Source organism: Lampris incognitus, chromosome 16 (genome assembly GCF_029633865.1).
Source record: "Lampris incognitus isolate fLamInc1 chromosome 16, fLamInc1.hap2, whole genome shotgun sequence".
Lineage (NCBI taxonomy): Eukaryota > Metazoa > Chordata > Actinopteri > Lampriformes > Lampridae > Lampris > Lampris incognitus.
Window position 1 is genome coordinate 45784291 of NC_079226.1, and position 23575 is coordinate 45807865.

At 47.4% G+C, this 23575-nt stretch overlaps 2 protein-coding genes across 2 annotated transcripts; one reads left to right on the forward strand and one right to left on the reverse strand.

The window, feature by feature from the left end:
- Positions 1-406: 406 nt before the first annotated feature.
- alkbh1 (alkB homolog 1, histone H2A dioxygenase) lies at positions 407-14675 on the reverse strand. Its single transcript, XM_056295889.1, has 6 exons — positions 14543-14675; positions 9097-9205; positions 8714-8876; positions 7872-7962; positions 2129-2322; positions 407-1895 (listed from the first exon to the last, which is right to left on the reverse strand). The coding sequence occupies exons 1-6, from the start codon at positions 14669-14671 to the stop codon at positions 1466-1468; spliced, it is 1116 nt and encodes a 371-aa protein (XP_056151864.1). The 5' UTR covers positions 14672-14675; the 3' UTR covers positions 407-1465.
- A 539-nt stretch (positions 14676-15214) lies between these two features.
- On the forward strand, positions 15215-19828 carry slirp (SRA stem-loop interacting RNA binding protein). The gene is made up of 4 exons (XM_056295890.1): positions 15215-15299; positions 17711-17769; positions 17872-17979; positions 19454-19828. The coding sequence occupies exons 1-4, from the start codon at positions 15233-15235 to the stop codon at positions 19520-19522; spliced, it is 303 nt and encodes a 100-aa protein (XP_056151865.1). The 5' UTR covers positions 15215-15232; the 3' UTR covers positions 19523-19828.
- Positions 19829-23575: the final 3747 nt, after the last annotated feature.

Sequence of the window (23575 nt, forward strand, 5' to 3'; positions counted from 1 at the left end):
AACTTTAACCCTAACCTACCCAGACAACGGAGGCAACGAGTACTTGCGCATGCTCAGTTGACCGTTCTCTGCATCGACGGGAACTAGCCTCTACCATGCTCAGACCGCTACACCACCGCGGACGGGGGCGGGTTTTAGATGTCATACATCAGTGAGGGGGCTTGGCTTGCATTTGATTGGTCAGGTGGTGGGACTTTGGACAGTGGTTGCTTCTGATTGGTCAGGGGGCAGGGCTTAGTGGTCGTAAGTCCCTCAAAGCCATTTGATATGCTAATGTAACAAAGAGGGGATACTGCCTCCCTCACGTATGACGTCATGTAAAGCGGAAAGGAAAACAAAGTAAACTCGGCACATCTTCCCTGGATGAGTAAGGAGATGAAAGGCAGGAGTCTTTAAATGTTCTCTTGTGTGTTTATTGGTTTACATTTTGGGCAAAATATAAACCGACGTAAAATACATGTGGATTCTTGAAACAGTTGAACTATCTGACAAGAAAAAAAAAAGCACTGACAAAATCATGTAAACTAAGAGAGATCAGAAAAAGCAGAAGACTGAAGCGGAGTTAAACGGAAGTACTTTCAACTGAAACCAAACGTGAGCCTCAGAATCCAGAAGAAACCCAAGTGTGTCACTGGAGGGTCCACCTCTTCGATCTTATTTCTCAGTTCTACAGGTTTGTTTTTTTGGGAAAATTATTTCCAGACACACTTCAAAACACCAACTGAGGAAAACCATACGCCAGTTCCCTGCTACCCCCCCCCCCCCAGGACATCTTTTGCTCGCGGTCAAAGTCCAGCCATTATCCGAACCGCTGATCCTGCTCTCAGGGTCGCTGGAGCGTAGCCCAGCAGTCACTGGGCGGCAGGCGGGGAGACACCAGGGACAGGCCACCACGCACACACACGTTAGTACGGCTGATCCACCTGACCTACATGTCTTTGGACTGGGGGAGGAAACCGGAGCCCCCGGAGGAAACCCTCGCAGACACGGTGAGAACATGCAAACTCCACACAGAGGACGACCCACCAAGGTAGGACTACCCCGGGGCTTGAACCCGGAACCTTCTCGCTATAAGGAGAACAAGGCGGTGTTGTCCTGTTGCCACAGGATCCTTCCTCCAACATGTCTCAACAGTCGAACACACCTCCCCAGATTGAAGTTCCTGACTTGGGTCACACACCAGATCAGCACCACAGAACCAGAACATTCTACTCTGGCTTTCTGCTGGAAGGGATGCAAACTGCGTTTGCTCAGTCAACAGCCACATTCTGGTGGTCTCCGTTTGCAAAGTGAGGTTTATTTTGTCATGTTTTTGGTCTTTTGAAGAGAAATGACACACTTTGTTTCAATGTGTATTTGACTTTGAAAAAAACAAGTTACATTTTCACAAATGTTTAATATCTACAGTACACCATAGCTCCTTATAATGCAAGCATGACAGTCTTAAGTATGCTGGTGGTGTGATCTAAGAGTAAATAGCATCACTTCTCTTTTGCCCCCTGCTCTCCCCAGACAGGAAGTCCGGCTCATCTCTTGGCATAATAGCATGAGGGTTTGTTTCTGGGAAACTCTGTCCGTGTCCCAGCACCTGTCGGACAGTCATGTTCAGCCTGGAGCGCTGCATGTACCTGGAGCACACCGCCCAGTCCTCCTCACACACTTGCTCCACAAGGGGGCCCTCTGTCTGGTGCAAGTTCTGGGCAACCCCTTGGTCAGTCTCAAAGGCTGGATGGGAGGGGTCTTCTTGAGGCGCTGGTACGATTCGTGGCACAGCATGGTAGAGGAGGCGGCTGGAGCCTGACATGACCATCACGTCGCCGCTGTGCATGAACATGGCGGTCGGCAGGTCTTCTCTCCGAGTGCCGCCCAGCAGGAAGATGGCCGACCAGCCGAAACTATCAGCAAACCAAACAAAGAATACACCGTTTTCCCCACTTCCTGTTGGTGACACGCAGCCTGGACACGTGACGCTGTTGGTAGGATTCTGAATGCTGATTGATTATTTTAACATGAAATACATTACACTTACCATCAAATACCCAGGGTCAGGGTTGTGACACTGACACCCTGCTCACTATGTGTATATTTAAACTAATCTGCTAAACCCGGGGTGCTAAGCATCTCCTACCTGAATGAGATCAGCGGCGGTGAGTGGTCCAGCTCCGACTCGTCCACATGGATTCCTAGTGAGGAATCGGCGTGGTAGTAGTTAAGGATTCCGGCCTCAGGACTGAAGCTGGGAAAGCCGCATGCTGCTGCTATGTTGCTGGAGAGTGAGTGGAGGCTGGCTGGGAAAGGGCTGTGATGTTTGGCTGAGTACGTCTGTGAACCAAATCACAATAGAGGACATGTGTCCGGCGTCTGACTACACAACATGTTGCCAGTCCACACATGGACAATACCCCAATGTCACGACCCTCGGTCTGGAGAGTGCAACAATTGGTGTACTGGGTAACCGTGAGGTGAGGGTGCAACACAATGAGACAAATGTTTAAATATAATACAATAAATATATTATTGACACCATGACAGGACAAGGAAACCGAGCGGTTGCCAAAACAATAAACTACTAAAAAAAAATACCCCCCTCCTGACGGTGCTGAACAGCACCAAACCTAAAGACAGAAGGTGGCAACATCTCCTAACCTAGTGTGTCTAATAAAGGCAGAGGTAAGCTACGTGATGGGGTGTTTGCCCATGGGCATCTTACCTTGATCCCCTTGCCCAAAAGAACTAAACAAATTGAAGGCTAAACGTAACCAAAATACTCAAGATTTAAACAATGCAAAACTTAAATGAAAACGGGCCAGACGTCACAAACACAAAGCAGCTACAAAAACAAAGCCATCAACACAAAGTAGCTACATCACACAAACTAAACTAGCTAGCCGGGGAACTGGTTTAAATGGGAGACTGCACAGCTGATGGAAATTGGATGATTCGTTGACAGGTTGATTAGGTGATGAGGAGCACCCGGCGGATACCTGAATGTAGAGTCAGAGTGAGGGTTAGATACAGGAGGGAACACACCAACTATACGGACACGGACACACCCGTGGCCCTAACAGCCAACAACACACGGACAATACCCCAATCACACATGTGTCAGTACTGAACCACAGGCTTGGACTCAAAACGCAGACTCAGTCCACAAAAATCAGTCCTTTTAATCGGAAAGAGGTCGGTACACAGGTGGTCAGATAACAAGGCAACAGTGTCCAAATCGGCAGGCGAAAGGCGAGGTCGAAAAGGCAAAAACAGGTCAGGAAACTATAGGGCTAAAGAAACTCACACAAGGGGAAAAATGCTGGAACGCTGTCACAAGGAACAAGACGAACTGGCACAGAAGGAAGGGAACACTAAGACTATATACTCTGGAGGAGGGGAGACAATGAGACACAGGTGCAACACATTAGGGTAGGTAATCATACAAGAGGGAAACACATGAGGGCAGGAAGTAAAGGACCTGAAACGAGACAAGAGGTGAGTATCAAAATAAAACAGGAAGTACAAGACAAAGAACACTGCGAGAAACAAAAGATAATTTAACTATCCAGACGGGGCGTGACAGTACCCCCCCCCCCCTACGGCCGACTCGAGACAGCCCAGGGTCGCCAGGGTGGGCCCGATGGATATCCCGGATGAGGGAGGGGTCCAGGATGTTGCTGGCTGAGACCCAGGAATGTTCCTCCGGGCCGTATCCCTCCCAGTCGTAAACATTGTAAACAGGGCCACCATCGACGAACCGGGGGGGAGGGGGCCTGGAGGCAGGGACCAGAGGGCTTTCTATGGCCGGTTTGATCTGACTCACGTGGAAGGATGGATGGACTCTCATGGCTCTGGGGAGTTTGAGCTTGACAGCAACTGGGTTAATGACTTTGGAAATAGGGAATGGCCCCACAAACCTGGGAGCGAGTTTCCGGGACTCCACTCTGAGAGGCAGGTCTTTAGTGGATAGTCATACCCTCTGGCCGCTCCTGTAAGTGGGGGCAGGGATCCGCCGTCGGCCAGCCGCCTTCTTGTAACGCTCGGAATTGCGGAGCAGGGTGCATCGGGCCCGGGCCCAGGTGTGGCGACAGCGGTGAACCAGAGCCAGCGCAGAGGGCACACTGACCTCCCTCTCCAGAGCAGGGAAGAGAGGAGGTTGATATCCATAGGCACACTGAAAGGGGGAGAGACCAGATGAGGAACATGGGAGGGAATTGTGCGCATACTCAACCCAGGTGAGCTGACTGCTCCATGTGTTGGGGCTCTGGGAGGCGAGGCAACGCAGGCTGGTCTCCAGCTCCTGGTTCAGCCGCTCCGTCTGACCGTTGGTTTGGGGATGGCGGCCAGATGAGAGGCTGACGGATGCTCCCAGGAGTGAACAAAAAGCCCGCCAGAACTGTGCCACAAACTGCGGGCCCCAGTCAGACACAATGTCCCTGGGGAAGCCATGGAGGCGAAAAACATGATGCAGCATCACCTCGGCTGTCTCCTTGGCTGAGGGCAACTTGGGCAAGGGAACAAAATGGACCATTTTTGAAAATCTATCCACCACCATGAGGATGGTGGTGTTACCTTTGGAAGGGGGGGGGCAGTCACAAAGTCCACGGTGATGTCTGACCAGGGTCGATGTGGCACAGGGAGTGGGCGAAGCTGACCAGAAGCTGGGTGTCGGGAGACCTTACTGCGAGCACACACCGGACAGGCTGCCATGTACTCTGTCACCTCCTTCTCCATGACCGGCCACCAGAACCGCTATTGTATGACGAACAAGGTCCTGCGTACTCCAGGGTGACAGGATAACCGGGAAGAGTGGGCCCAGTGGATGACCTGAACGCAAGACAGGAGGCACAAACAGCCGGTTCGGTTGACAGCCGGCCGTAGGTTGACAGTTCACTTTGGCTTCGTTGACCCTTCTCTCAATGTCCCAAGTGACAGAGCCCACAACACACGAGGGAGGAAGAATGGGAGAAGGATCTTTGCAAGAGTGCTCAGAGGAGAGAGCATCAGGCTTTAAGTTCTTGGAGCCAGGGCGATAGGACAGGGTGAAATGGAACCGGTTGAAAAAGAGAGCCCACCTTGCCTGCCGAGAGTTGAGCCTCTTGGCCGTCCTCAAGTACTCAAGGTTTTTATGATCCATCCAGATGAGAAAAGGCTGTTCGGCCCCCTCCAACAAGTGCCTCCACTCCTCCAATGCCACTTTGATGGCAAGCAGCTCATGGTTGCCAACATCATAGTTTCTCTGAGGCCGACAGCTTGCGGGAAAGAAAGGCACAGGGGTGTAGCTTATTGTCCTTAGCCAACCTGTGAGAGAGAACAGCTCCCAGCCCCACATCGGAGGCATCCACCTCCACCACAAACTGCAGGTTGGGGTCAAGTAACGTGAGGACAGGAGCTGAAGTGAAGCTTGTCTTCAATCTCTGGAAAGCGAGCTCAGCCCGGGGGTTCCACTGGAAGCTAGCCTTAGAAGAGGTCAGTGCATGACGGGGGGCAGCAACAGAACAAAAAATTCTGACGAACTTCCTTTACAAATTAGCAAACCCTAGGAATCGTTGAACCTCTTTACAGCTAGTGGGAGTGGGCCAATCAACAACAGCGCTACCTTTTCTGGGTCCATCCTGACCTCCCCCTCAGACACGATGAACCCCGGGAAGGACACGGAGGGCACATGAAAATCACACTTCTCAGCTTTGACAAAGAGTTGGTGGTGGAGGAGGCGCTGGAGGACCCGCCGGATGAGCTGAATGTGAGTTTGCTCATCAGGGGAGAAGATTAAGATGTCGTCCAGGTAAACAAAAACAAACTCATTGAGCATATCCCGGAGCATATCATTCACCAGGGCCTGAAAAACAGCTGGGGCATTGGTAAGTCCAAACGGCATGACCAGGTACTCGTAATGACCACTGGGGGTGTTAAATGCTGTCTTCCATTCATCCCCCTCCCTTATTCTATGGAGGGTACCAGTATGCTTCTTCTCCACTCCTCAGGCATCATCTCACTTTCCAAGATTGTGTTAAACAATCTCGTTAAAAACTAGATTGTTTAAGAGGAACATGAGTCAAAACATGATGACCACTCACAGGTGAACGGAATGATGTTGATCATCTCCAAACAAGTACACATGTAAAGTTCGGGGTAGACTAGGTGGTAAGTGAACAATCAGTTCTTGTTGTCAATGTGTTGGATGCAGGAGGAATGGGCAGGAGTAAAGACTCACTCTTTGTGCAGCTCTGACAAGGGCCAGATTGTGGTGTCCAGGCGACTGGTCAGAGCACCTCTGGAATGTCAAGGTTTGCGGGGTGCTCCTGGTCAGCAGCTGTGAGTATCTACTGACAGTGGTCCAAGGAGGGACAAACCACAAACTGTTGACAGGGTGTTGTCCACCCAAGGCTCACTGATGCGTGAGGGCAACGGAGGTTATCCCTTCTGGTCTGAACCGACAGAAGGTCTACTGTGGCACAAGTCACAGAACATTTTATGATGGCTACAGGAGGAATGTGTCACAACACACACTGCATCGCACCCTGCTGTGTATGGCGATCTGCGGCGGTTTACTCTGGCGGTCTACTCTAATCAGTCTGTGGCTACGCAGCCGCAGACCGATCAGAGTGCCCAGGATGACCCCTGTCCACCATTGAAAGCGCCTACAATGGACACGCAAGCGTCAAAACTGGACCTTGGAGCAGTTGAAGAAGATTGCGTGGTCCGATGAGTCCTGTTTTCTTTTGGATCACGTGGATGGCCATGTATGTGTGTGCTGTTTACATAGAAAAGTGATGGCACCAGGATGCACTGTGGGAAGACAACAAGCCAGTAGAGGTAGTGTGATGCTCTGAGTAATGTTCGGCTGGGAAACCCTGGGTCCAGCCATTCATGTGGACATCAAACTGACACGTACTACCAACCTAAACATCGTTGCAGACCAGGTACACCCCTTCATGGTGACGGTATTTCCTGATGGCAGTGGCCTCCTTCAGACGGATAATGTGCCCTGTCACACTGCACACATTGTTTGGGAATGGTTTGAGGAACATGATGAAGTGTTCAAGGGGTTGCCCTGACCTCCAAATTTTCCGGATCTCAATCTGATTGAGTATCTGTGGGATGTGCTAGACTGACAAGTCCATCAAAGTCTGATCCACAGCAGGTCAACCTCGCAACTTACAGGACTTGAAGGATCTGCTGCTAATATTTTGGTGCCAGATAACTCAAGACACCGTCAGGGGTCTTCTAGAACCCACGCCTTGGTGGGTCAGCGCTGTTTTGGCAGCACACAGAGGACCAACAGCATATTTGGCAGGTGGTCATAATGTTTTGGCTCATCTGTGTATCTCCAAATTGTGTTTTAATGGATGTTAGTCTATGGATTTCACTCTCCTGAAATGAATCATCATGTCTACACATAATGATTCATTTCTAGTGATTTATTATAGGCTCCCCTCTTCATCCATCGAAAATGACAGTGTGCCACAGCACATGTAAAGTGCATGAGAGGAGATGATCTGATTGGCCCAGCTGTAGCCTTCCCCAACTTCACTTGCTCATGATGTATTTATGCTAATCCAACACCTTCATTAACTCTGTTGTGCTGTGCAAGGGCCATGCGGGCTTGGCTCTCTCGCCAGCACATTTCCAAAATTATATTGTACACAGCCATGTTCACCTGCGCCTGCACTTGTACCCAGCTTCACAAAAATAGAGCCCAGTAACTCAGTCTATTGTGCCAAAGTGCTGCCCCCTGCCTGATAAAGGGCTGTGCCATGAGAAAATGAATTGCAGTGTTGTTGCTGGTTCCGTTACCAGTTTTCCAATATGTTAAAATGTAGTATGAGGGCTTCGTAAAACTATCCTGAGACTAGCTTATTACACTGAAAGGGAGTATTTACTTTGGTATCCCAGTTATAATGGTAGCCCAGGGTCACCCAGCGAAGCTTCTCCAGCAGTGTCTTTGGTTTCCCCTTACCGGATGGTGGACTCCTGTGGAGAGTCACACAGCGAGAAGGGAGGAGCCTTAACGGAGCTTCAATAACAAGATGGGAGAAAACATGAAGAAAAAACCTGGCAATTTTCAAATAACATGTCATATTGTTGATGTAAAAAATGCTGGTACTGGTAGGTTGGACAAATTCCTCATTTAATTAAGCACTGGGCATCCGGATAGTGTAGCAGTCTATTCCCCTGCCTACCAACATGGGGATCACCAGTTCAAATCCCCGTGTTACCTCCGGCTTGTTCGGGCGCCCCTACAGACACAATTGGCCATGTCTGTGGGTGGGAAGCCGGTCCTTGTTGCTGCACTAGTGCCTCCTCTGGTCGGTCGGGGCGTCTGTTTGGGGGGGGGGGGCTGGGGAGCGTAGCGGGATCCTCCCCGTGCTACGTCCCCCTGGTGAAACTCCTCACTGTCAGGTGAAAAGAAGCAGCTGGTGACTCCACATGTATGGGAGGAGGCATGTGGTAGTCTGCAGCCCTCCCCGGATCAGCAGAGGGGGTGGAGCAGAGACAGGGATGGCTCGGACGAGTAGGGTAATTGGCCAAGTACAATTGGGGAGAAAAAAGGGGGAAAAATACCCCCAAAAAATAAATAAAAATAAGCAGACATTTTAAGATGTGTGAGAACTGCAGCATGCTTGTCCCAGCTCTTGGTGTCAAAGTGAATGTTGTGATAAAAACCAGTCCAGTGTAGTCCAGACTTGTCAAGCAGAAGCATGAATAGAAAAGTATACTGCACCTGAGAAACTGTGCACTCTTGCTCCAGATGTCCTCTGTGTCAGTCGGGGACATGTGCATGTCCAGGTTACATACGTTGGGTTTCTGAGGGTAGGTCTTCAGACACTGCCTGACCCAGAAGGCCTGGGATCCCAGCAGGAAGGGGTTGGAGATGAAGATGAACCCTGTAGGACAGCACTGGGTTGCAAAACGATACTGAAGCATCTGCAGTATTGCTGTGTGGGCTAGAAAAACTGTTTCTCCAAAGTAACTGTGCACAGAGACTACAGCCAGTCCAACAATGCAAGGCAGGCAGGGTGGACGTTAGCAAGACGATTTTAGCATGAGGGTGTTAGCATGAGGGTGTTAGCATGAGGAGGCCAGAAGCTCTTGGTGTGTGTTTACCTGGATAGCCTTGGAGGCCAAAGGCTCTCCAGTCCCTAACAGGCTGCAGTCCTGCTCTTCTGGCCTTCCCGTCACTCACTGCAGAAGGGTCAAGTTTAACTGCAACTACCTGTCATCACCACACACACACACACACACACACACACACACACACACACACACACACACACACACACACACACACACACACACACACACACACACAGTCACCCCTAGGGACAATTTAATTTATGTCTTTGGACTGTGGGAGGAAACCGGAGCCGCCGGAGGAAACCCACACAGACACGGGGAGAACATGCACATTCCACACAGAGGACGACCCAGAACCACCCCCAAGGGTGGACTACCCCGGGGCTTGAACCCAGGACCTTCTTGCTGTGAGGCGACCACAATAACCACTGCGCCACCGTGCCACCTACATACATTAATGGGTCAGTACTCATCTGAGGTCACAAATACAACTCATTTTTCCATTATTGCAATATTTTATCAACCCTTAGATTTAGCAAAAAAGTAATTCTCTCCATACTTTTAGTCAAAACGACTATCCAGTCAGTCTTTCTGGAGGTGCGGTCTGAAAGGAGACATACACATCACAAAATGTAAACAGCTGTACTACTCTGCTGATACACTGCTGCGTCACATCCCACATGTCACACTTAAATAATGCCTATTTCACATCTCCACCTTGTGAAGTGTGGGCATCATCACGAGTTTAAAGGCTAATAATGCCTACACGTGACTGCCTGGTGTATCAAGGTAAATGAACTTTACCATCACAAAATACAGGCTGTCAAGCTTCCTCAGCAAGAGGCCCTGGGAAGCACCCTGCAGGGCCACCCTCAACTTAAGCAAGAAAACGTACACAAGTCATGTGACATCAGCTCGGTTCCACTCTCAGAGTCAGCCTGCCAGCCTTCACTCACACACGAGCTGCTGGACAAGTCCTGATGTAGCGCCTGTTTCAGCTGATGTGTTTCAGCTGGTGTACCGACTGTTTCAGCTGGTGTACTGACTGTTTCAGCTGTGTACTGCCTGTTTCAGCTGGTGTACTGACTGTTTCGGCTGGTGTACTGCCTGTTTCAGCTGATGTGTTTCAGCTGGTGTACTGCCTGTTTCAGCTGGTCTAATTCAGCTGATGTGTTTCAGCTGGTGTACTGCCTGTTTCAGCTGATGTGTTTCAGCTGGTGTACTGCCTGTTTCAGCTGATGTAATTCAGCTGATGTGTTTCAGCTAGTCTACTGCCTGTTTCAGCTGATGTGCTTCAGCTGATGTGTTTCAGCTGGTGTACTGCCTGTTTCAGCTGATGTACCGACTGTTTCAGCTGATGTGTTTCAGCTGGTGTACTGCCTGTTTCAGCTGATGTGTTTCAGCTGATGTACTGACTATTTCAGCTGATGTACTGCCTGTTTCCGCTGTGTTTCAGCTGGTGTACTGCCTGTTTCAGCTGATGTACCAACTGTTTCAGCTGGTGGACTGTTTCAGCTGATGTACTGACTTTTTAGCTGATGTACCGACTGTTTCAGCTGATGTACTGCCTGTTTCAGCTGATGTGTTTCAGCTGGTGTACTGCCTGTTTCAGCTGATGTACTGACTGTTTCAGCTGATGTATAGCCTGTTTCAGCTGTGTTTCAGCTGGTCTACTGCCTGTTTCAGCTGATGTACCAACTGTTTCAGCTGGTGGACTGTTTCAGCTGATGTACTGACTTTTTAGCTGATGTACTGCCTGTTTCAGCTGATGTGGTTCAGCTGGTGTACTGCCGTTTTCAGCTGATGTACCAACTGTTTCAGCTGATGTGTTTCAGCTGATGTACCGACTGTTTCAGCTGATGTTTCAGCAGGTGTACTGCCTGTTTCAGCTGATGTACCGACTGTTTCAGCTGATGTACCAACCGTTTCAGCTGGTGTACCGACTGTTTCAGCTGATGTACTGACTGTTTCAGCTGATGTATAGCCTGTTTCAGCTGATGTTTCAGCAGGTGTACTGCCTGTTTCAGCTGATGTACCGACTGTTTCAGCTGATGTACCAACCGTTTCAGCTGGTGTACCGACTGTTTCAGCTGATATACTGACTGTTTCAGCTGAAGTACCGACTGTTTCAGCTGATGTACTGCCTGTTTCAGCTGATGTTTCAGCTGATGTGTTTCAGCTGATGCACTGCCTGTTTCAGCTGAAGTGTTTCAGCTGGTATACTGCCTGTTTCAGCTGATGTACCAACTGTTTCAGCTGATGCACTGCCTGTTTCAGCTGAAACAGTCAGCATATGGTGTAGGTTAAATGTGTGACAACATACGGCTGTTAGTTTGACTACAGCGTCTGAAACCTGCAATGTGGAGATGTGCTGCTGACATGTCCTGGCGGCCACAGGAAGCAAGTTCAAACATGAAAATGAGTATATCATTTAATGAATGCATGTAATTACTGTGTAACACAGCATGTGATGATGTGGTTATTACATTAACTGATGTATGTAACACTGAGGCTGTATATTTCATTCAGCTAGCCCCCATTAGATTTTCCTTGCCGCTGGTTATAGATAAGACTGCAAGCCCTAAGATTTGCATTATTTCATCCAGGTGAACTGTGATGGCGATCGATGTGCCATCTCTGTTGGACAGTCAGTCAGTATTACAGTAGGACAGCACTCCAGCATGGTTGGCTATAGGACAGTACTCCAGCATGGCTGGATGTAGGACAGTACTCAAGCATGGTTGGATGTAGGACAGTACTCCAGCATGGTTGGATGTAGGACAGTACTCAAGCATGGTTGGATGTAGGACAGTACTCCAGCATGGTTGGATATAGGACAGTACTCCAGCATGGTTGGATGTAGGACAGTACTCAAGCATGGTTGGATGTAGGACAGTACTCAAGCATGGTTGGATGTAGGACAGTACTCCAGCATGGTTGGATATAGGACAGTACTCCAGCATGGTTGGATATAGGACAGTACTCCAGCATGGCTGGATGTAGGACAGTACTCCAGCATGGCTGGATGTAGGATAGTATTCCAGCATGGTTGGATGTAGGACAATACTCAAGCATGGTTGGATGGATATAGGACAGTACTCCGGCATGGCTGGATGTAGGACAGTACTCCAGCATGGCTGGATATAGGACAGTACTCCAGCATGGCTGGATGTAGGACAGTACTCAAGCATGGCTGGATGTAGGACAGTACTCAGGCATGGTTGGATGGATGTAGGACAGTACTCCAGCATGGCTGGATATAGGACAGTACTCCAGCATGGTTGGATGTAGCACAGTACTCCAGCATGGCTGGATATAGGACAGTACTCAAGCATGGTTGGATGGATGTAGGACAGTACTCCAGCATGGTTGGATGTAGCACAGTACTCCAGCATGGCTGGATGTAGCACAGTACTCCAGCATGGTTGGATGTAGGAGCTGGAGAGAAACACAACTATTGCAACTGATTTTCTTGGACCACAAACGACGTGCAGCAGCAATTGTGGCTCCTGTGCCGCCAGCTCATCAGTAAACGGTCCGCACCCTTGCAAACACTGGTGAGGACAAATCCCTTAACCAAAGCCAACGCAGGCAGTCTCCATCGCCACACTGTTCCACGGTTATATTTATCATCTGTCCGACAGCAGCATCTCCTACTGAAATTGTTCCCACCATCAAATGTTCGCCACCACACCAGCCAACGCAACCCGACCAAGAGATGTCAGCAGAGGTGGCCTAGGAGAGAACCTACAACCACGGTGAAGATGCCATGATGGAACCAGACTCCACTGTGCTGATGGATGAATTAACTATGTATTAATAAAGAAATGTTGCGGACTGCAGCTTTAACCTGGCCCTTACACACATTTGAAAAGGAACAATATGTAATTTTATTTAACAAGTTTAAATAACACAACCATGGGAATCATATTATTATGCTAATCAAATCAGATTTAATCAGTGAACACCACCCACTTTTATTACAACACACCCGCCATACGTGTTTTCTTTACTAAAGTAGAGGTTTATTATTATTATTATTATTATTATTATTATTGTTATTGCTTAAGGTACTGCATAGGTGTAAAATTTTACTTTTTAGCAAGACATAGCAATTGTATAGCCTAAGAAAGTAGCAGAAAATGTTTGTCTAGGGTCAAACGTGACCCTAGACAAAGCTGGTGTTCAGCTTCCATGGCAACATGAACAAAAACAGTGTTCCACTTTTTCTAATGTTGGGGTCCCTGTAGGAAAAGTCACCAATTTCCGGCTGAAGAGACACTGCTGTAGAGTGTAGAGTCTTTCCTCTGCTGTTCAACGCTGGTATGGCTCATTTTGACCGGAAGACAGCAGCAGGGTGAAGCAACGGTGACGTCACCTTCTGCAACACGCACGTCTTGCAGCACGTGGGGAGCGTCACGCCTGCACGCGCCGGAAGCTACGCGGCGACACGCACTGAGCATGACGAGGGAGGGCGATTTAAATTCATAAATGACCTGTCAAGAAATATTGCGAGCATGTTGCTCAAAATCGACTGTGCTATTTGGAGCAATATGGTTTTTGATAGCGTCGACTGGGTTTTAATGAGGCAGAGGCACAATGTTCCCCACGCGAGTTCTCCCACAGCTGCGCTCCGCCCCGCAGCGGACTCCAGGTGATGGGATCAAACCGACCGAACAGCAACCAGGCGGGACGATTCCATGACCAATGCTGACAAGACCAATGCTCACAAGACTACAAGAAAAAGAGACAAATGCTCACAAATTGTCTATATAAGAAATTGGTTGGCAAAAGACTCTATAGACACTGCTTTAAAACCTCTTAATTAGGTCACTGTGATCCCTATTACATGCTTAGACCCATGTGATATGTCTTGTGACATGCAACAGACTGTTCAATGGAATATGTTTCCATGAATAAAGGTTAATTAAGATTATGTGTTACCAAACAGTAATTGATAGTGTCATTATCATGATTATCTTTAAGATCACCATTTCATTTGTCAGGGAGATGTGATCCCTCTCACATGCCCTGGCCTATGTGATATGTCTTATGTGACATGCAACAGAATGTTCAGTTGACTTTTTGAAAAATAAAGATTGTAAAACAATTTGTGAGCATTTGTCTCTTCTTCTATTAGTATTGTGAGCATTTGTCTTGTGAGCATTTGTCTGCACACCGGCGGGCGGGGCATCAGTTACGTAAGCACCCACGTAGCGTCGCAGTTTGGGGTGCCTGCCTGCTGCCTATTGATTATGATAAGGCCTAACTCACTGGACAGGCCCGGGTCCAGCAGCACAAAGAGGCGATAGACTATAAGCACAAACTGCTGCTGGCCTTCTGCAAAAAGTCAACGTCGCGTTACTGTTCATTTATCTCCCCAGCCTAACAGCCGTGACGTCATCGCCTCTGTCATAGACAGCAGCTATGGCTAATGAAACGTTTTATATGGTCATAGACTAAAACATCCCCTCACCTTTTCACTCCGCACACCTTTAGAGAAGTCGATCACATCGCTGAGAACAGGGGGAGGGTTTCTCTGCTTGTAATACTTAAACAACTTCCGAAACGCGTCCTCGCCATGCTCCATCACGGACGCCGCCATTTTGCGGAAGCGTCGCGTATAACGCAATAAAGACAAATTCCAAAAATAGATTTCTTATGCAATATTAGGTGTTTAACATGCTTTACAATAATATCATTATATTACCATCATTATTATCATTATTAATATCTGTTAGGTGAAATTAAAAAAAAATACCACTCTTTTTAACAAAACTTTATTTAAATCAATTCAGAACATTACAATGATAATATAAACAACTATAAACAATACAGCGATGAAAAAAGTAATACATATGTTCAAGGCATCAAATATTTTCAAAGTCTTAATAGCTTTTTTGTTTTTAACATTTCGCAGAGATTCAAAATAACAGTTAAGCTCCGTCTTAAACTGAACAATGTGTGGTCTTCTATCTGACCGTCTGCATTTGTGAATGTAAAAATTACCACATAAAACAAAGAGATTTAACAAAAAAATTATCTTATCTTTTTTTTCTTTTCATAATAAAAATAGTAATAATAATACCACTTCTTTTCACCACTCTCGCTCATGCCCGTCCGCTACGTCATGACGTCAAAGGTCATTGCCCGTCAGGGACGAAACATGGCCGCTCCGTCCAGGAAGGTGTTTGAGGTGTTCGTGTCCAGGGTACCATGGACTATCGCTAGCAGTGAGTTGACGTTATGATTAAATAGAGCACCAATGTGACAAGGACCATAACACTACTGTGTTCCTCATGATATTATGACGTCCTCTGTTCGACTGTTATACCTCTACAGTAACCAGCCTCGCCTGGTGGGACTCTTAGCAGTGAAGCTAACTACCTAGCCATACTTTAAAGTAGACTTTAGCTAACTGCCGGCTGCACAGGGTTTTGTTCTTTTTCTCCTATCGATCCTTGTAAGATTCCCCTGTTGAAGATACACGGGAAAGTAGATATTGTCTTCTGACATTTCACATTATTAGAAAAGAAGAAAAAAGATAATTATGATTCCCATGCCATACAGGCTTATATTGATAAATACCGCAGTTACGTTCCGATTTATACGGATGCGTCAAAGAGCTCAGTAAATAAAGCAGGAGTAGCATCTGTTGTTCCAGAATGTCCTGTTAAATAAAGCAGGAGTAGCATCTGTTGTTCCAGAATGTCCTGTTAAATAAAGTAGGAGTAGCATGTGTTGTTCCAGAATGTCCTGTTAAATAAAGCAGGAGTAGCATCTGTTGTTCCAGAATGTCCTGTTAAATAAAGTAGGAGTAGCATGTGTTGTTCCAGAATGTCCTGTTAAATAAAGTAGGAGTAGCATGTGTTGTTCCAGAATGTCCTGTTAAATAAAGCAGGAGGAGTAGCATCTGTTGTTCCAGAATGTCCTGTTAAATAAAGCAGGAGGAGTAGCATCTGTTGTTCCATAATGTCCTGTTAAATAAAGCAGGAGTAGCATGTGTTGTTCCAGAATGTCCTGTTAAATAAAGTAGGAGTAGCATGTGTTGTTCCAGAATGTCCTGTTAAATAAAGTAGGAGTAGCATGTGTTGTTCCAGAATGTCCTGTTAAATAAAGTAGGAGTAGCATCTGTTGTTCCAGAATGTCCTGTTAAATAAAGCAGGAGGAGTCGCATGTGTTGTTCCAGAATGTCCTGTTAAATAAAGCAGGAGGAGTAGCATGTGTTGTTCCAGAATGTCCTGTTAAATAAAGTAGGAGTAGCATGTGTTGTTCCAGAATGTCCTGTTAAATAAAGCAGGAGGAGTAGCATGTGTTGTTCCAGAATGTCCTGTTAAATAAAGCAGGAGGAGTAGCATGTGTTGTTCCAGAATGTCCTGTTAAATAAAGCAGGAGTAGCATCTGTTGTTCCAGAATGTCCTGTTATATAAAGCAGGAGGAGTAGCATGTGTTGTTCCAGAATGTCGTGTTAAAGTAGGGAAAGGGCTCAGTGAGGAAACATCGGTACACACAGCGGAGACGCGTGCAGTGTTGTTAGCAGTGCGGTGGGCAGAGGAAACGAGATCATTGAGAGCAACTATTTGTTCAGACTCCAGTTCGTCGCCAGCCAGTTTACAATACAGTCTTTCACACAGCAGACCAGACATTTTAATACAGGTACAACAAACATTATATAGAACTCAAATGATGGGTCTTACAGTATCATTGTTATGGGTACCGGCACACATTGGCATTGAGGGAAATGAAATAGCAGATACGGTTGCAAAGAAGGCTACAAAACATAATCACGTTGATGTGGTAGTTACTTTAAGCAAGACAGAAATATCTTTTATCTGTTACTTCTATTTGTTTCTGTTCTTCTTGTTTCTATTTTCTTATCTTGTATCTTGTTAGTTTTTAGTTATTAGAGCATGAGCGTCTGTAATAGAAACCAATTTCCCCTTGGGGATGAATAAAGTATTCTGATTCTGGTTCTGAAGAGCATTATTAAGCACAGACTGGAGGAAAGGTGGCAAAAGCAATGAGAGGAAGAGAGGAAAGGACGGTGGTTTTGCAGAGTCCAAAGGAAAGTGGGAGAAATGAGGTATGCAGGAAGGAACAGGAGAGATGAGACAATAATTTCAACACTCAGATTTGGACACACTGAACTAAATAGTACACTTTTCAAAACAGGCGAACACAATACAGGCAGATGTGACTACTAAGAAACAATAGGGCATGTTACGATATGTTGTCAGAAATATGAGGCAGAAAGAAGGCGTCTGACTCAAAATGTCAGGAAAATAAAATTACTATTTGATTTAGTAGATATTCTAGAGAAGAACTCAACTGAGTGCTATAAAATCTTACTTTAGTTTTTTACAGTAACTAATTTAAATGAGAAGGTTTGAGGGTTGGTTTTTGGGGGGGGCGGGGGGAGTAGTGTAACTAATAGACATTCTGATCCACACTCCATACCAGGTGGTGGCGGTAATGCACCAATTCGTCATTTGCCAACCGCTGGTAAACACCAAGAAGAAGAAGGAGAAAATGAAGATGAATATTGCCTACTGACATTTTGGTTATTTAAGTTATTAGACAATCAGCTACAACTGTTGTTTTGTGTTTACCCTTCAGTGATGACTTTGTTTTGTTTGTTTTGCAGAGGAGATGAAGGACTATTTTGGACAGTTTGGTCAAGTGAAGAGGTGTTTGCTCCCTTTCGTAAGTTGTCCAAGAAAAAGCATTTATCCTATTAAACGCATGAATGAGTAAATACCCGTGAGTTTGTGTATTGGACACAGGACATTGCCTCTCTTTTGACAGGATAAAGAGACTGGTTTTCACAAGGGCTTCTGCTGGGTAGGATTCACAACAGAGGAAGGCCTGAACAATGCCCTACACAAGGACCCGCACATACTGGATGGAGCAACGGTAAACATTCCCTGAAGTTTACAGCGCCGCCACTTACGGATATGTTGACCCAAATATCTGATTTATTACAAATATTACAGGTTATTACAAGTATATATTCCCTCTATAAAGACACGTTATATTGACTTATTGCTAAACACCATAACAACCCACAGAAACTAAGAAAACAACACAACCATAAACAAACAACAAAAAAGAAACTAAAAAGAAGAACCCCATCAGTCAGCTGATAATAATCCTTGTCAGTAACAGACACTAATGGTCAGTGCAGCAGCACATCACCCATGTCACAACAAACTCCATATTAATACCCCTCTAAACCATAAGAGCTGCTTCAGTCAATACAAACTGAAAGATTGGACCCCATAGAGGAGCCACTTAATGACAGTCTGATGTTGTCCAGTCTGAGAAGATAGAGGATGTCTCTTATCCAGTGGGTGTGAGGGGGAGATATGGTTGAGTTCCACCTGGTCAAGATTCATCTTCTAGCCAGTAGACTTTTATTTGTCACGGCCTCATATGCATGTCTCATACATCCAAGAAGACGAAGTTATGTTTCACCAGGACCTCAGTGCCACATAAAAACAAATCATACAACACAGGAAAGATTAAAAACAAAACGTGCATTAAAACAAGAATTACTTCACAGACCTGAACATCACAAGCACACCTGACACGGACAGTGAGGAACACAGCCAAAAAGTCGTTGTATGGGAGGTCTGAGTGTCCCTACATGCACAATTGGCTGTGTCTGTGAGTGGGAAGCTGGATGTGGGTATGTGTCCTGGTTGCTGCACTTGCGTCTCCTCTGGTCGGTTGGGGCGCCTGTTTACTCACCGCTGTGATCAATTATGTACACCTTTTTTTGGTGGGGGTTCCCCCCTTTTTCTCCCCAATTGTACCCGGCCAATTGCTCGGTCCCGGTCTGCTCCACCCCCTCTGCTGATCCAGGGAGGGCTGCAGACTACCACATGCCTCCTCCCATACATGTGGAGTCACCAGCTGCTTCTTTTCAACTGACAGTGAGGAGTTTCACCAGGTGGACGTACTGCATGGGAGGATCACGCTGTTCCCCACAGTTTCCCCTCCCCCAACTGACCAGAGGAGGCGCTAGTGCAGCAACCAGGACACATACCCACATCCGGCTCCCCACCCGCAGTCTCGGCCAGTTGTGTCTGTAGGGACACCCGATCAAGCCGGAGGTAACACGGAGATTTGAACCAGCGATCCCATGTTGGTAGGCAACGGAATAGACCTACTCGGACGCCATGAGAGAAAGTTTAACATGGACTTTATAAGGAGTTGGATGTTTTGTTCCCATGGAGACGAGGGCATCTGGAGCAGCGTGTCAGGGTGGTCTGGCAGCTCAGATTCACACCGTCCATGTGGAATGATCTGTTATGAACTTCCTGCTTCAGTACCAGATCACATAACCCTGCATGTTCTGTTCCTCTTCTTGTTTTTCTTCTTGCAGGTCCAGGTCCAGAGGAACAGGAAGGTGTTTACGGGGCAGAGGTTAAAGAGAGAGACAGAATATAACTAGGGTTTATGACTGCTGTGTTTCCATTGCAAAGAGGCATCGTTTTATTGTTAATGTGAGTGTTCTTGTCAACTTGGCAACAGTTTTGTTTGTGTAACTGAATGAGGGGGTGATTACCTCTCCTGTGATGTATGTTCATCCAGTCAAGGATGTCGTCATCCTTCTGGCGTCATCGAGCTCATCCTGTGTCCTGTACTGTCAGCAGTAGACCCACAACACACTGCCTGACAAGTGTGCTGGACGGAGCATTGTTCATTTAAACTGCTGTGAAAGACTTCCAACCTACAATAAATGTATTCACAACAAAAATACCAGAAAGATGTGCTGTTATTCACTTGCTGACTTCTTGTGCTATATATGCTATGGTAGCTCAGATTGCTGAAGAAGTTGATGCAGGCTATGACAGACAGGTGTCAGAACAGGCAGTGTGTCACAGCGTGCTGCGTGTGGGGCTGGGTAGCTGCAGACTGGTCAGAGTGTCCATGCTGACCCTGTCCACCACTGAAAGCTCCTACCATGGGGAAGTGAGTGTCAGACCCGGACCATGGGCGGTGGCAGAAGGTGGCCTGGTCTGATGAGTCATGTTTTCTTTTACATCATGTGGACGGCCGGGTGCGTGTGCATCATTTACCTGTGGAAGAGATGACACCGTGATGCAATATGGGAAGAAGGCAAGCCGGTGGAGGCAGTGTGATGCTCTGGGAAATGTTCTGCTGGGAAGCCCTGGGTCCTGGCATTCTTGTGGGTGTTACTTTGACACGTACCACCCACCTAACATCGTTGCAGACCAGGTATCCCTTCATGGCAACAGTGTTCTCGGGTGGCAGTGGTCTCAGGTGGTTTTAATGTTTTGGCTGATCAGTGTGTGTGTGTGTGTGTGTGTGTGTGTATATATATATATATATATATACACACGTGTGTGTGTGTGTGTGTGTATATATATATATATATACACACACTGGCTTCAGAAAGTATTCAGACCCCTTCAATGCTAACTTAGTTGTGTTGTAGATTTAATTCTAAATTGATAAAATCAATATGTTTGCCCATCAGTCTACAGTCAACCCATAATGACAAAGTGTTTTTACAATGTGTCTGCATGCTCGGAGATATCCAGGTCACAGATCCAGGTCACAGATCCAGGTCAGGAACTCACAAAGTACAGTCAGTTCACCTGGACACCACGTTTACTGACAGAAACGTTTCATCATCATCCAACTGACCTCTTCAGTCTCAGCTGACTGCAGGTACCCCACCCTTATAAACAATACAGTGACTGCAGGTATCCCCACCCTTATAAACAATACAGTGACTGCAGGTGTCCCCACCCTTATAAACAATACAGTGACTGCAGGTACCCCACCCTTATAAACAATACAGTGACTGCAGGTACCCCACCCTTATAAACAATACAGTGACTGCAGGTGTCCCCACCCTTATAAACAATACAGTGACTGCAGGTATCCCCACCCTTATAAACAATACAGTGACTGCAGGTATCCCCACCCTTATAAACAATACAGTGACTGCAGGTGTCCCCACCCTTATAAACAATACAGTGGCTGCAGGTGTCCCCACCCTTTAAACAATACAGATAATAATAATAATAATAATAAATAAAAGAAGAAGACGAGTGCACAATTAAACAAACTACATTAGCAGTCTAGCCTACAATAGGTTCAGTTTTTAACAAAATAGTTTCACAATTAAACAAAACCATTAGGCCTACTACTGTGTCTTTCAACACAACAAATTATGTTTTCTGTGATAACGCAAAATAGTCAGTGCAACAAGGCCTATCTGAAATGCATTGTAGTTCAACTCTTACCAGACACTCTGCACCTTTTCTTAGAGATGATCTCGTCTATGCTAGGCTTAATGTCCTTGGCTGTGGCCAGTTTCAATACCGAGACCAAATGCTGGTCAGTGAGTCGGGATCTGTGGGATGTCTTGTTCAGGTTCATTATGGAGAACATCTGTTCGCATGAGTAAGTGCTTCCCAACATGGACATGATGCGTGCAGCATGAAGACGGAGCTCCGGCATTGATTCGGGGAGGAGAGGCGCAAACTCAGCAGCCCCGACTGACTGGTACTGGGACTTCAGAGCGCTGCTACATTGCAGCTCAGTGAGTTCCAGTTGCAGGTGCTCAGGGGCAGTGCCGACATCAGTTGCAAAAGGATTTGCGAACAGGTCAAGGTTGAATTTCTGTGATTCAGAATCAGCGAACCTCCTGCTGAATTCCGCTTTGAGTGTGTTCAGTTTGTCAGCATACACTTGGAATGGTGACTGTGGCGCTCATTGATTGACAGGTAGGAAAATGGGTCACGTTACCTTTGCGCCAGTAATGAGAGACGACATCAATGAATCACACAACGCAGATGGTAACGTGCGACAGCGGCCATTTAGTTAACACAGGGAGAACACCCGAGCCTGCAACACAGGCAGACCGGAAGGGAGGCTTGGTAACTATAGCAACCACAACCAATACTGGCGTCACCCCTTTTTTCCCAAAAGAAAGACCCCCCCTACACACAGCACAACAATAACACCACAGAACACCAGGCAACATCACAGCTGAGGCTATATAACTAGGCCTGTAAGGTAAGACAAAACATTATCACCAGTACACACAAACAACTGGCCTAAAGCTCAAAGTCCTCTAAATGCCGCGGCAAGCGCCGGCGACGCTCCGAGCGTCGAGGTGCAGCATCAGGTGCAAAAGCAGGCACACCCTCGCCAGGGGAGCTCCCCCCAGGCTCGACCTCGACAGGAGGCACAGTCTCATCCCCCAGCCTCATATCGTTATCACAAGGCAGGCAAGGTGCAGGTGGGGGCTCGGCAATGGCTGGCGGTATGTCAGGGCAGTGCGGGACAGGGTTGTCCAAGTCCTCATCAGACGCGAAATCGTCCGCGAGGGGTTCAGAGGCAGTAGAGGGACCTTCCACTTTGTAGCAGTCACCCAGCCTGACCCTGTGGGAGGTACGACGGAGTGGAGACCCCGTGAACTTCTGGATATTGCACCATGAACCATCCACGCTCGTGACGAGGTACCTCTGTCACGGGCCTTTGACTTATTCCGGTCACCATACAGGTACACCAGTTCACCAGGTCGAATGGCGGGAGGCACGGCCACACGACCAGAGGGCACCTTTGACTTCATGCTGTACGGATGGTTGGTGACACGTTCCGAGTGTTCTTTCAGGATGAGGTCCTGGTCGACCACAGGCAACTGCCTATGGGAGAACTGGTCATGCTGAAGCAGCATTTCACGGACAGAGAATCCACGCGACCTAACACGACTGTTCAGGTTGGCCGTAGTGACAGAGAGTAACAGGGGAGTAACAGCCCTACAGTTAGGCTCGAGACGAAAAATCTCTCCCTGAATCTCTTGAACAGCCTTCTCCGCCACTGGGTTCTTATTGACATTCTTGGCGTTGCCCACCTCAGCAACTAGTCTGTGCATAGCGAGGGCCCCATCCCCTGCCAATGAAGCAAAACCAGGGGCAGGGTCAGTCCTGATCACAGCAAAGGGGCCGTCGAGAGGGCACAGACCCACACATAAGCGGGTTAAGGCGTCCCTGAGAGTGTCTCTGCGCTCGTCGTCGATGAGACAAGATAGCGTGAAAGACGTGACACACTCCCGGACAATCAGAATGAACTGGCGGTCCTGCCTGAACACATTAGCCGCGAAAGAAGACCCGACGACTTCCGGAGGGTCACTTGTAGACTCATCAGATACGAACGCAGGGGCTTTCTTCAGAGCTGCACACTGGATGCAGCTGCTGGGGACACGTTGCACAGCAGAGTCCATATCCGACGCGTAGAAGTAGCGTTGTACAACTGTCTTCAACTGGGTGCCGGATGGGTGATCGAGCTTGATATGGAGAGAGGTCAGTAGGCCATCGAGGACAGACCGAGGCACAACAATGCAGTCCATCGAGGCTGCGAGGGGCGTGTGCTGGCGAACAACTAGGAGGCCGTCCTTAGCCACTGTGGTGACGTTCAGGTAACGTTTCAGATCACGAATGTTAGTCAGCTTCTTGGATGGACGCGT

What these genes read in the sequence shown, in the direction of transcription:
- slirp (XM_056295890.1), top strand. Translation starts at nt 15,233, where the DNA reads ATGGCCGCTCCGTCCAGGAAGGTGTTTGAGGTGTTCGTGTCCAGGGTA. An exon ending in ACCATGGACTATCGCTAGCA is followed by an intron (nt 15,300 to 17,710) that starts GTGAGTTGACGT and finishes TTTGTTTTGCAG; the next exon opens with AGGAGATGAAGGACTATTTT. An exon ending in AGAGGTGTTTGCTCCCTTTC is followed by an intron (nt 17,770 to 17,871) that starts GTAAGTTGTCCA and finishes CTCTTTTGACAG; the next exon opens with GATAAAGAGACTGGTTTTCA.
- alkbh1 (XM_056295889.1), bottom strand. Translation starts at nt 14,671, where the DNA reads ATGGCGGCGTCCGTGATGGAGCATGGCGAGGACGCGTTTCGGAAGTTG. An exon ending in AAGGTGTGCGGAGTGAAAAG is followed by an intron (nt 9,206 to 14,542) that starts GTGAGGGGATGT and finishes TGGTGATGACAG; the next exon opens with GTAGTTGCAGTTAAACTTGA. An exon ending in ATTATAACTGGGATACCAAA is followed by an intron (nt 2,323 to 7,871) that starts GTAAATACTCCC and finishes TTTGGTTCACAG; the next exon opens with ACGTACTCAGCCAAACATCA.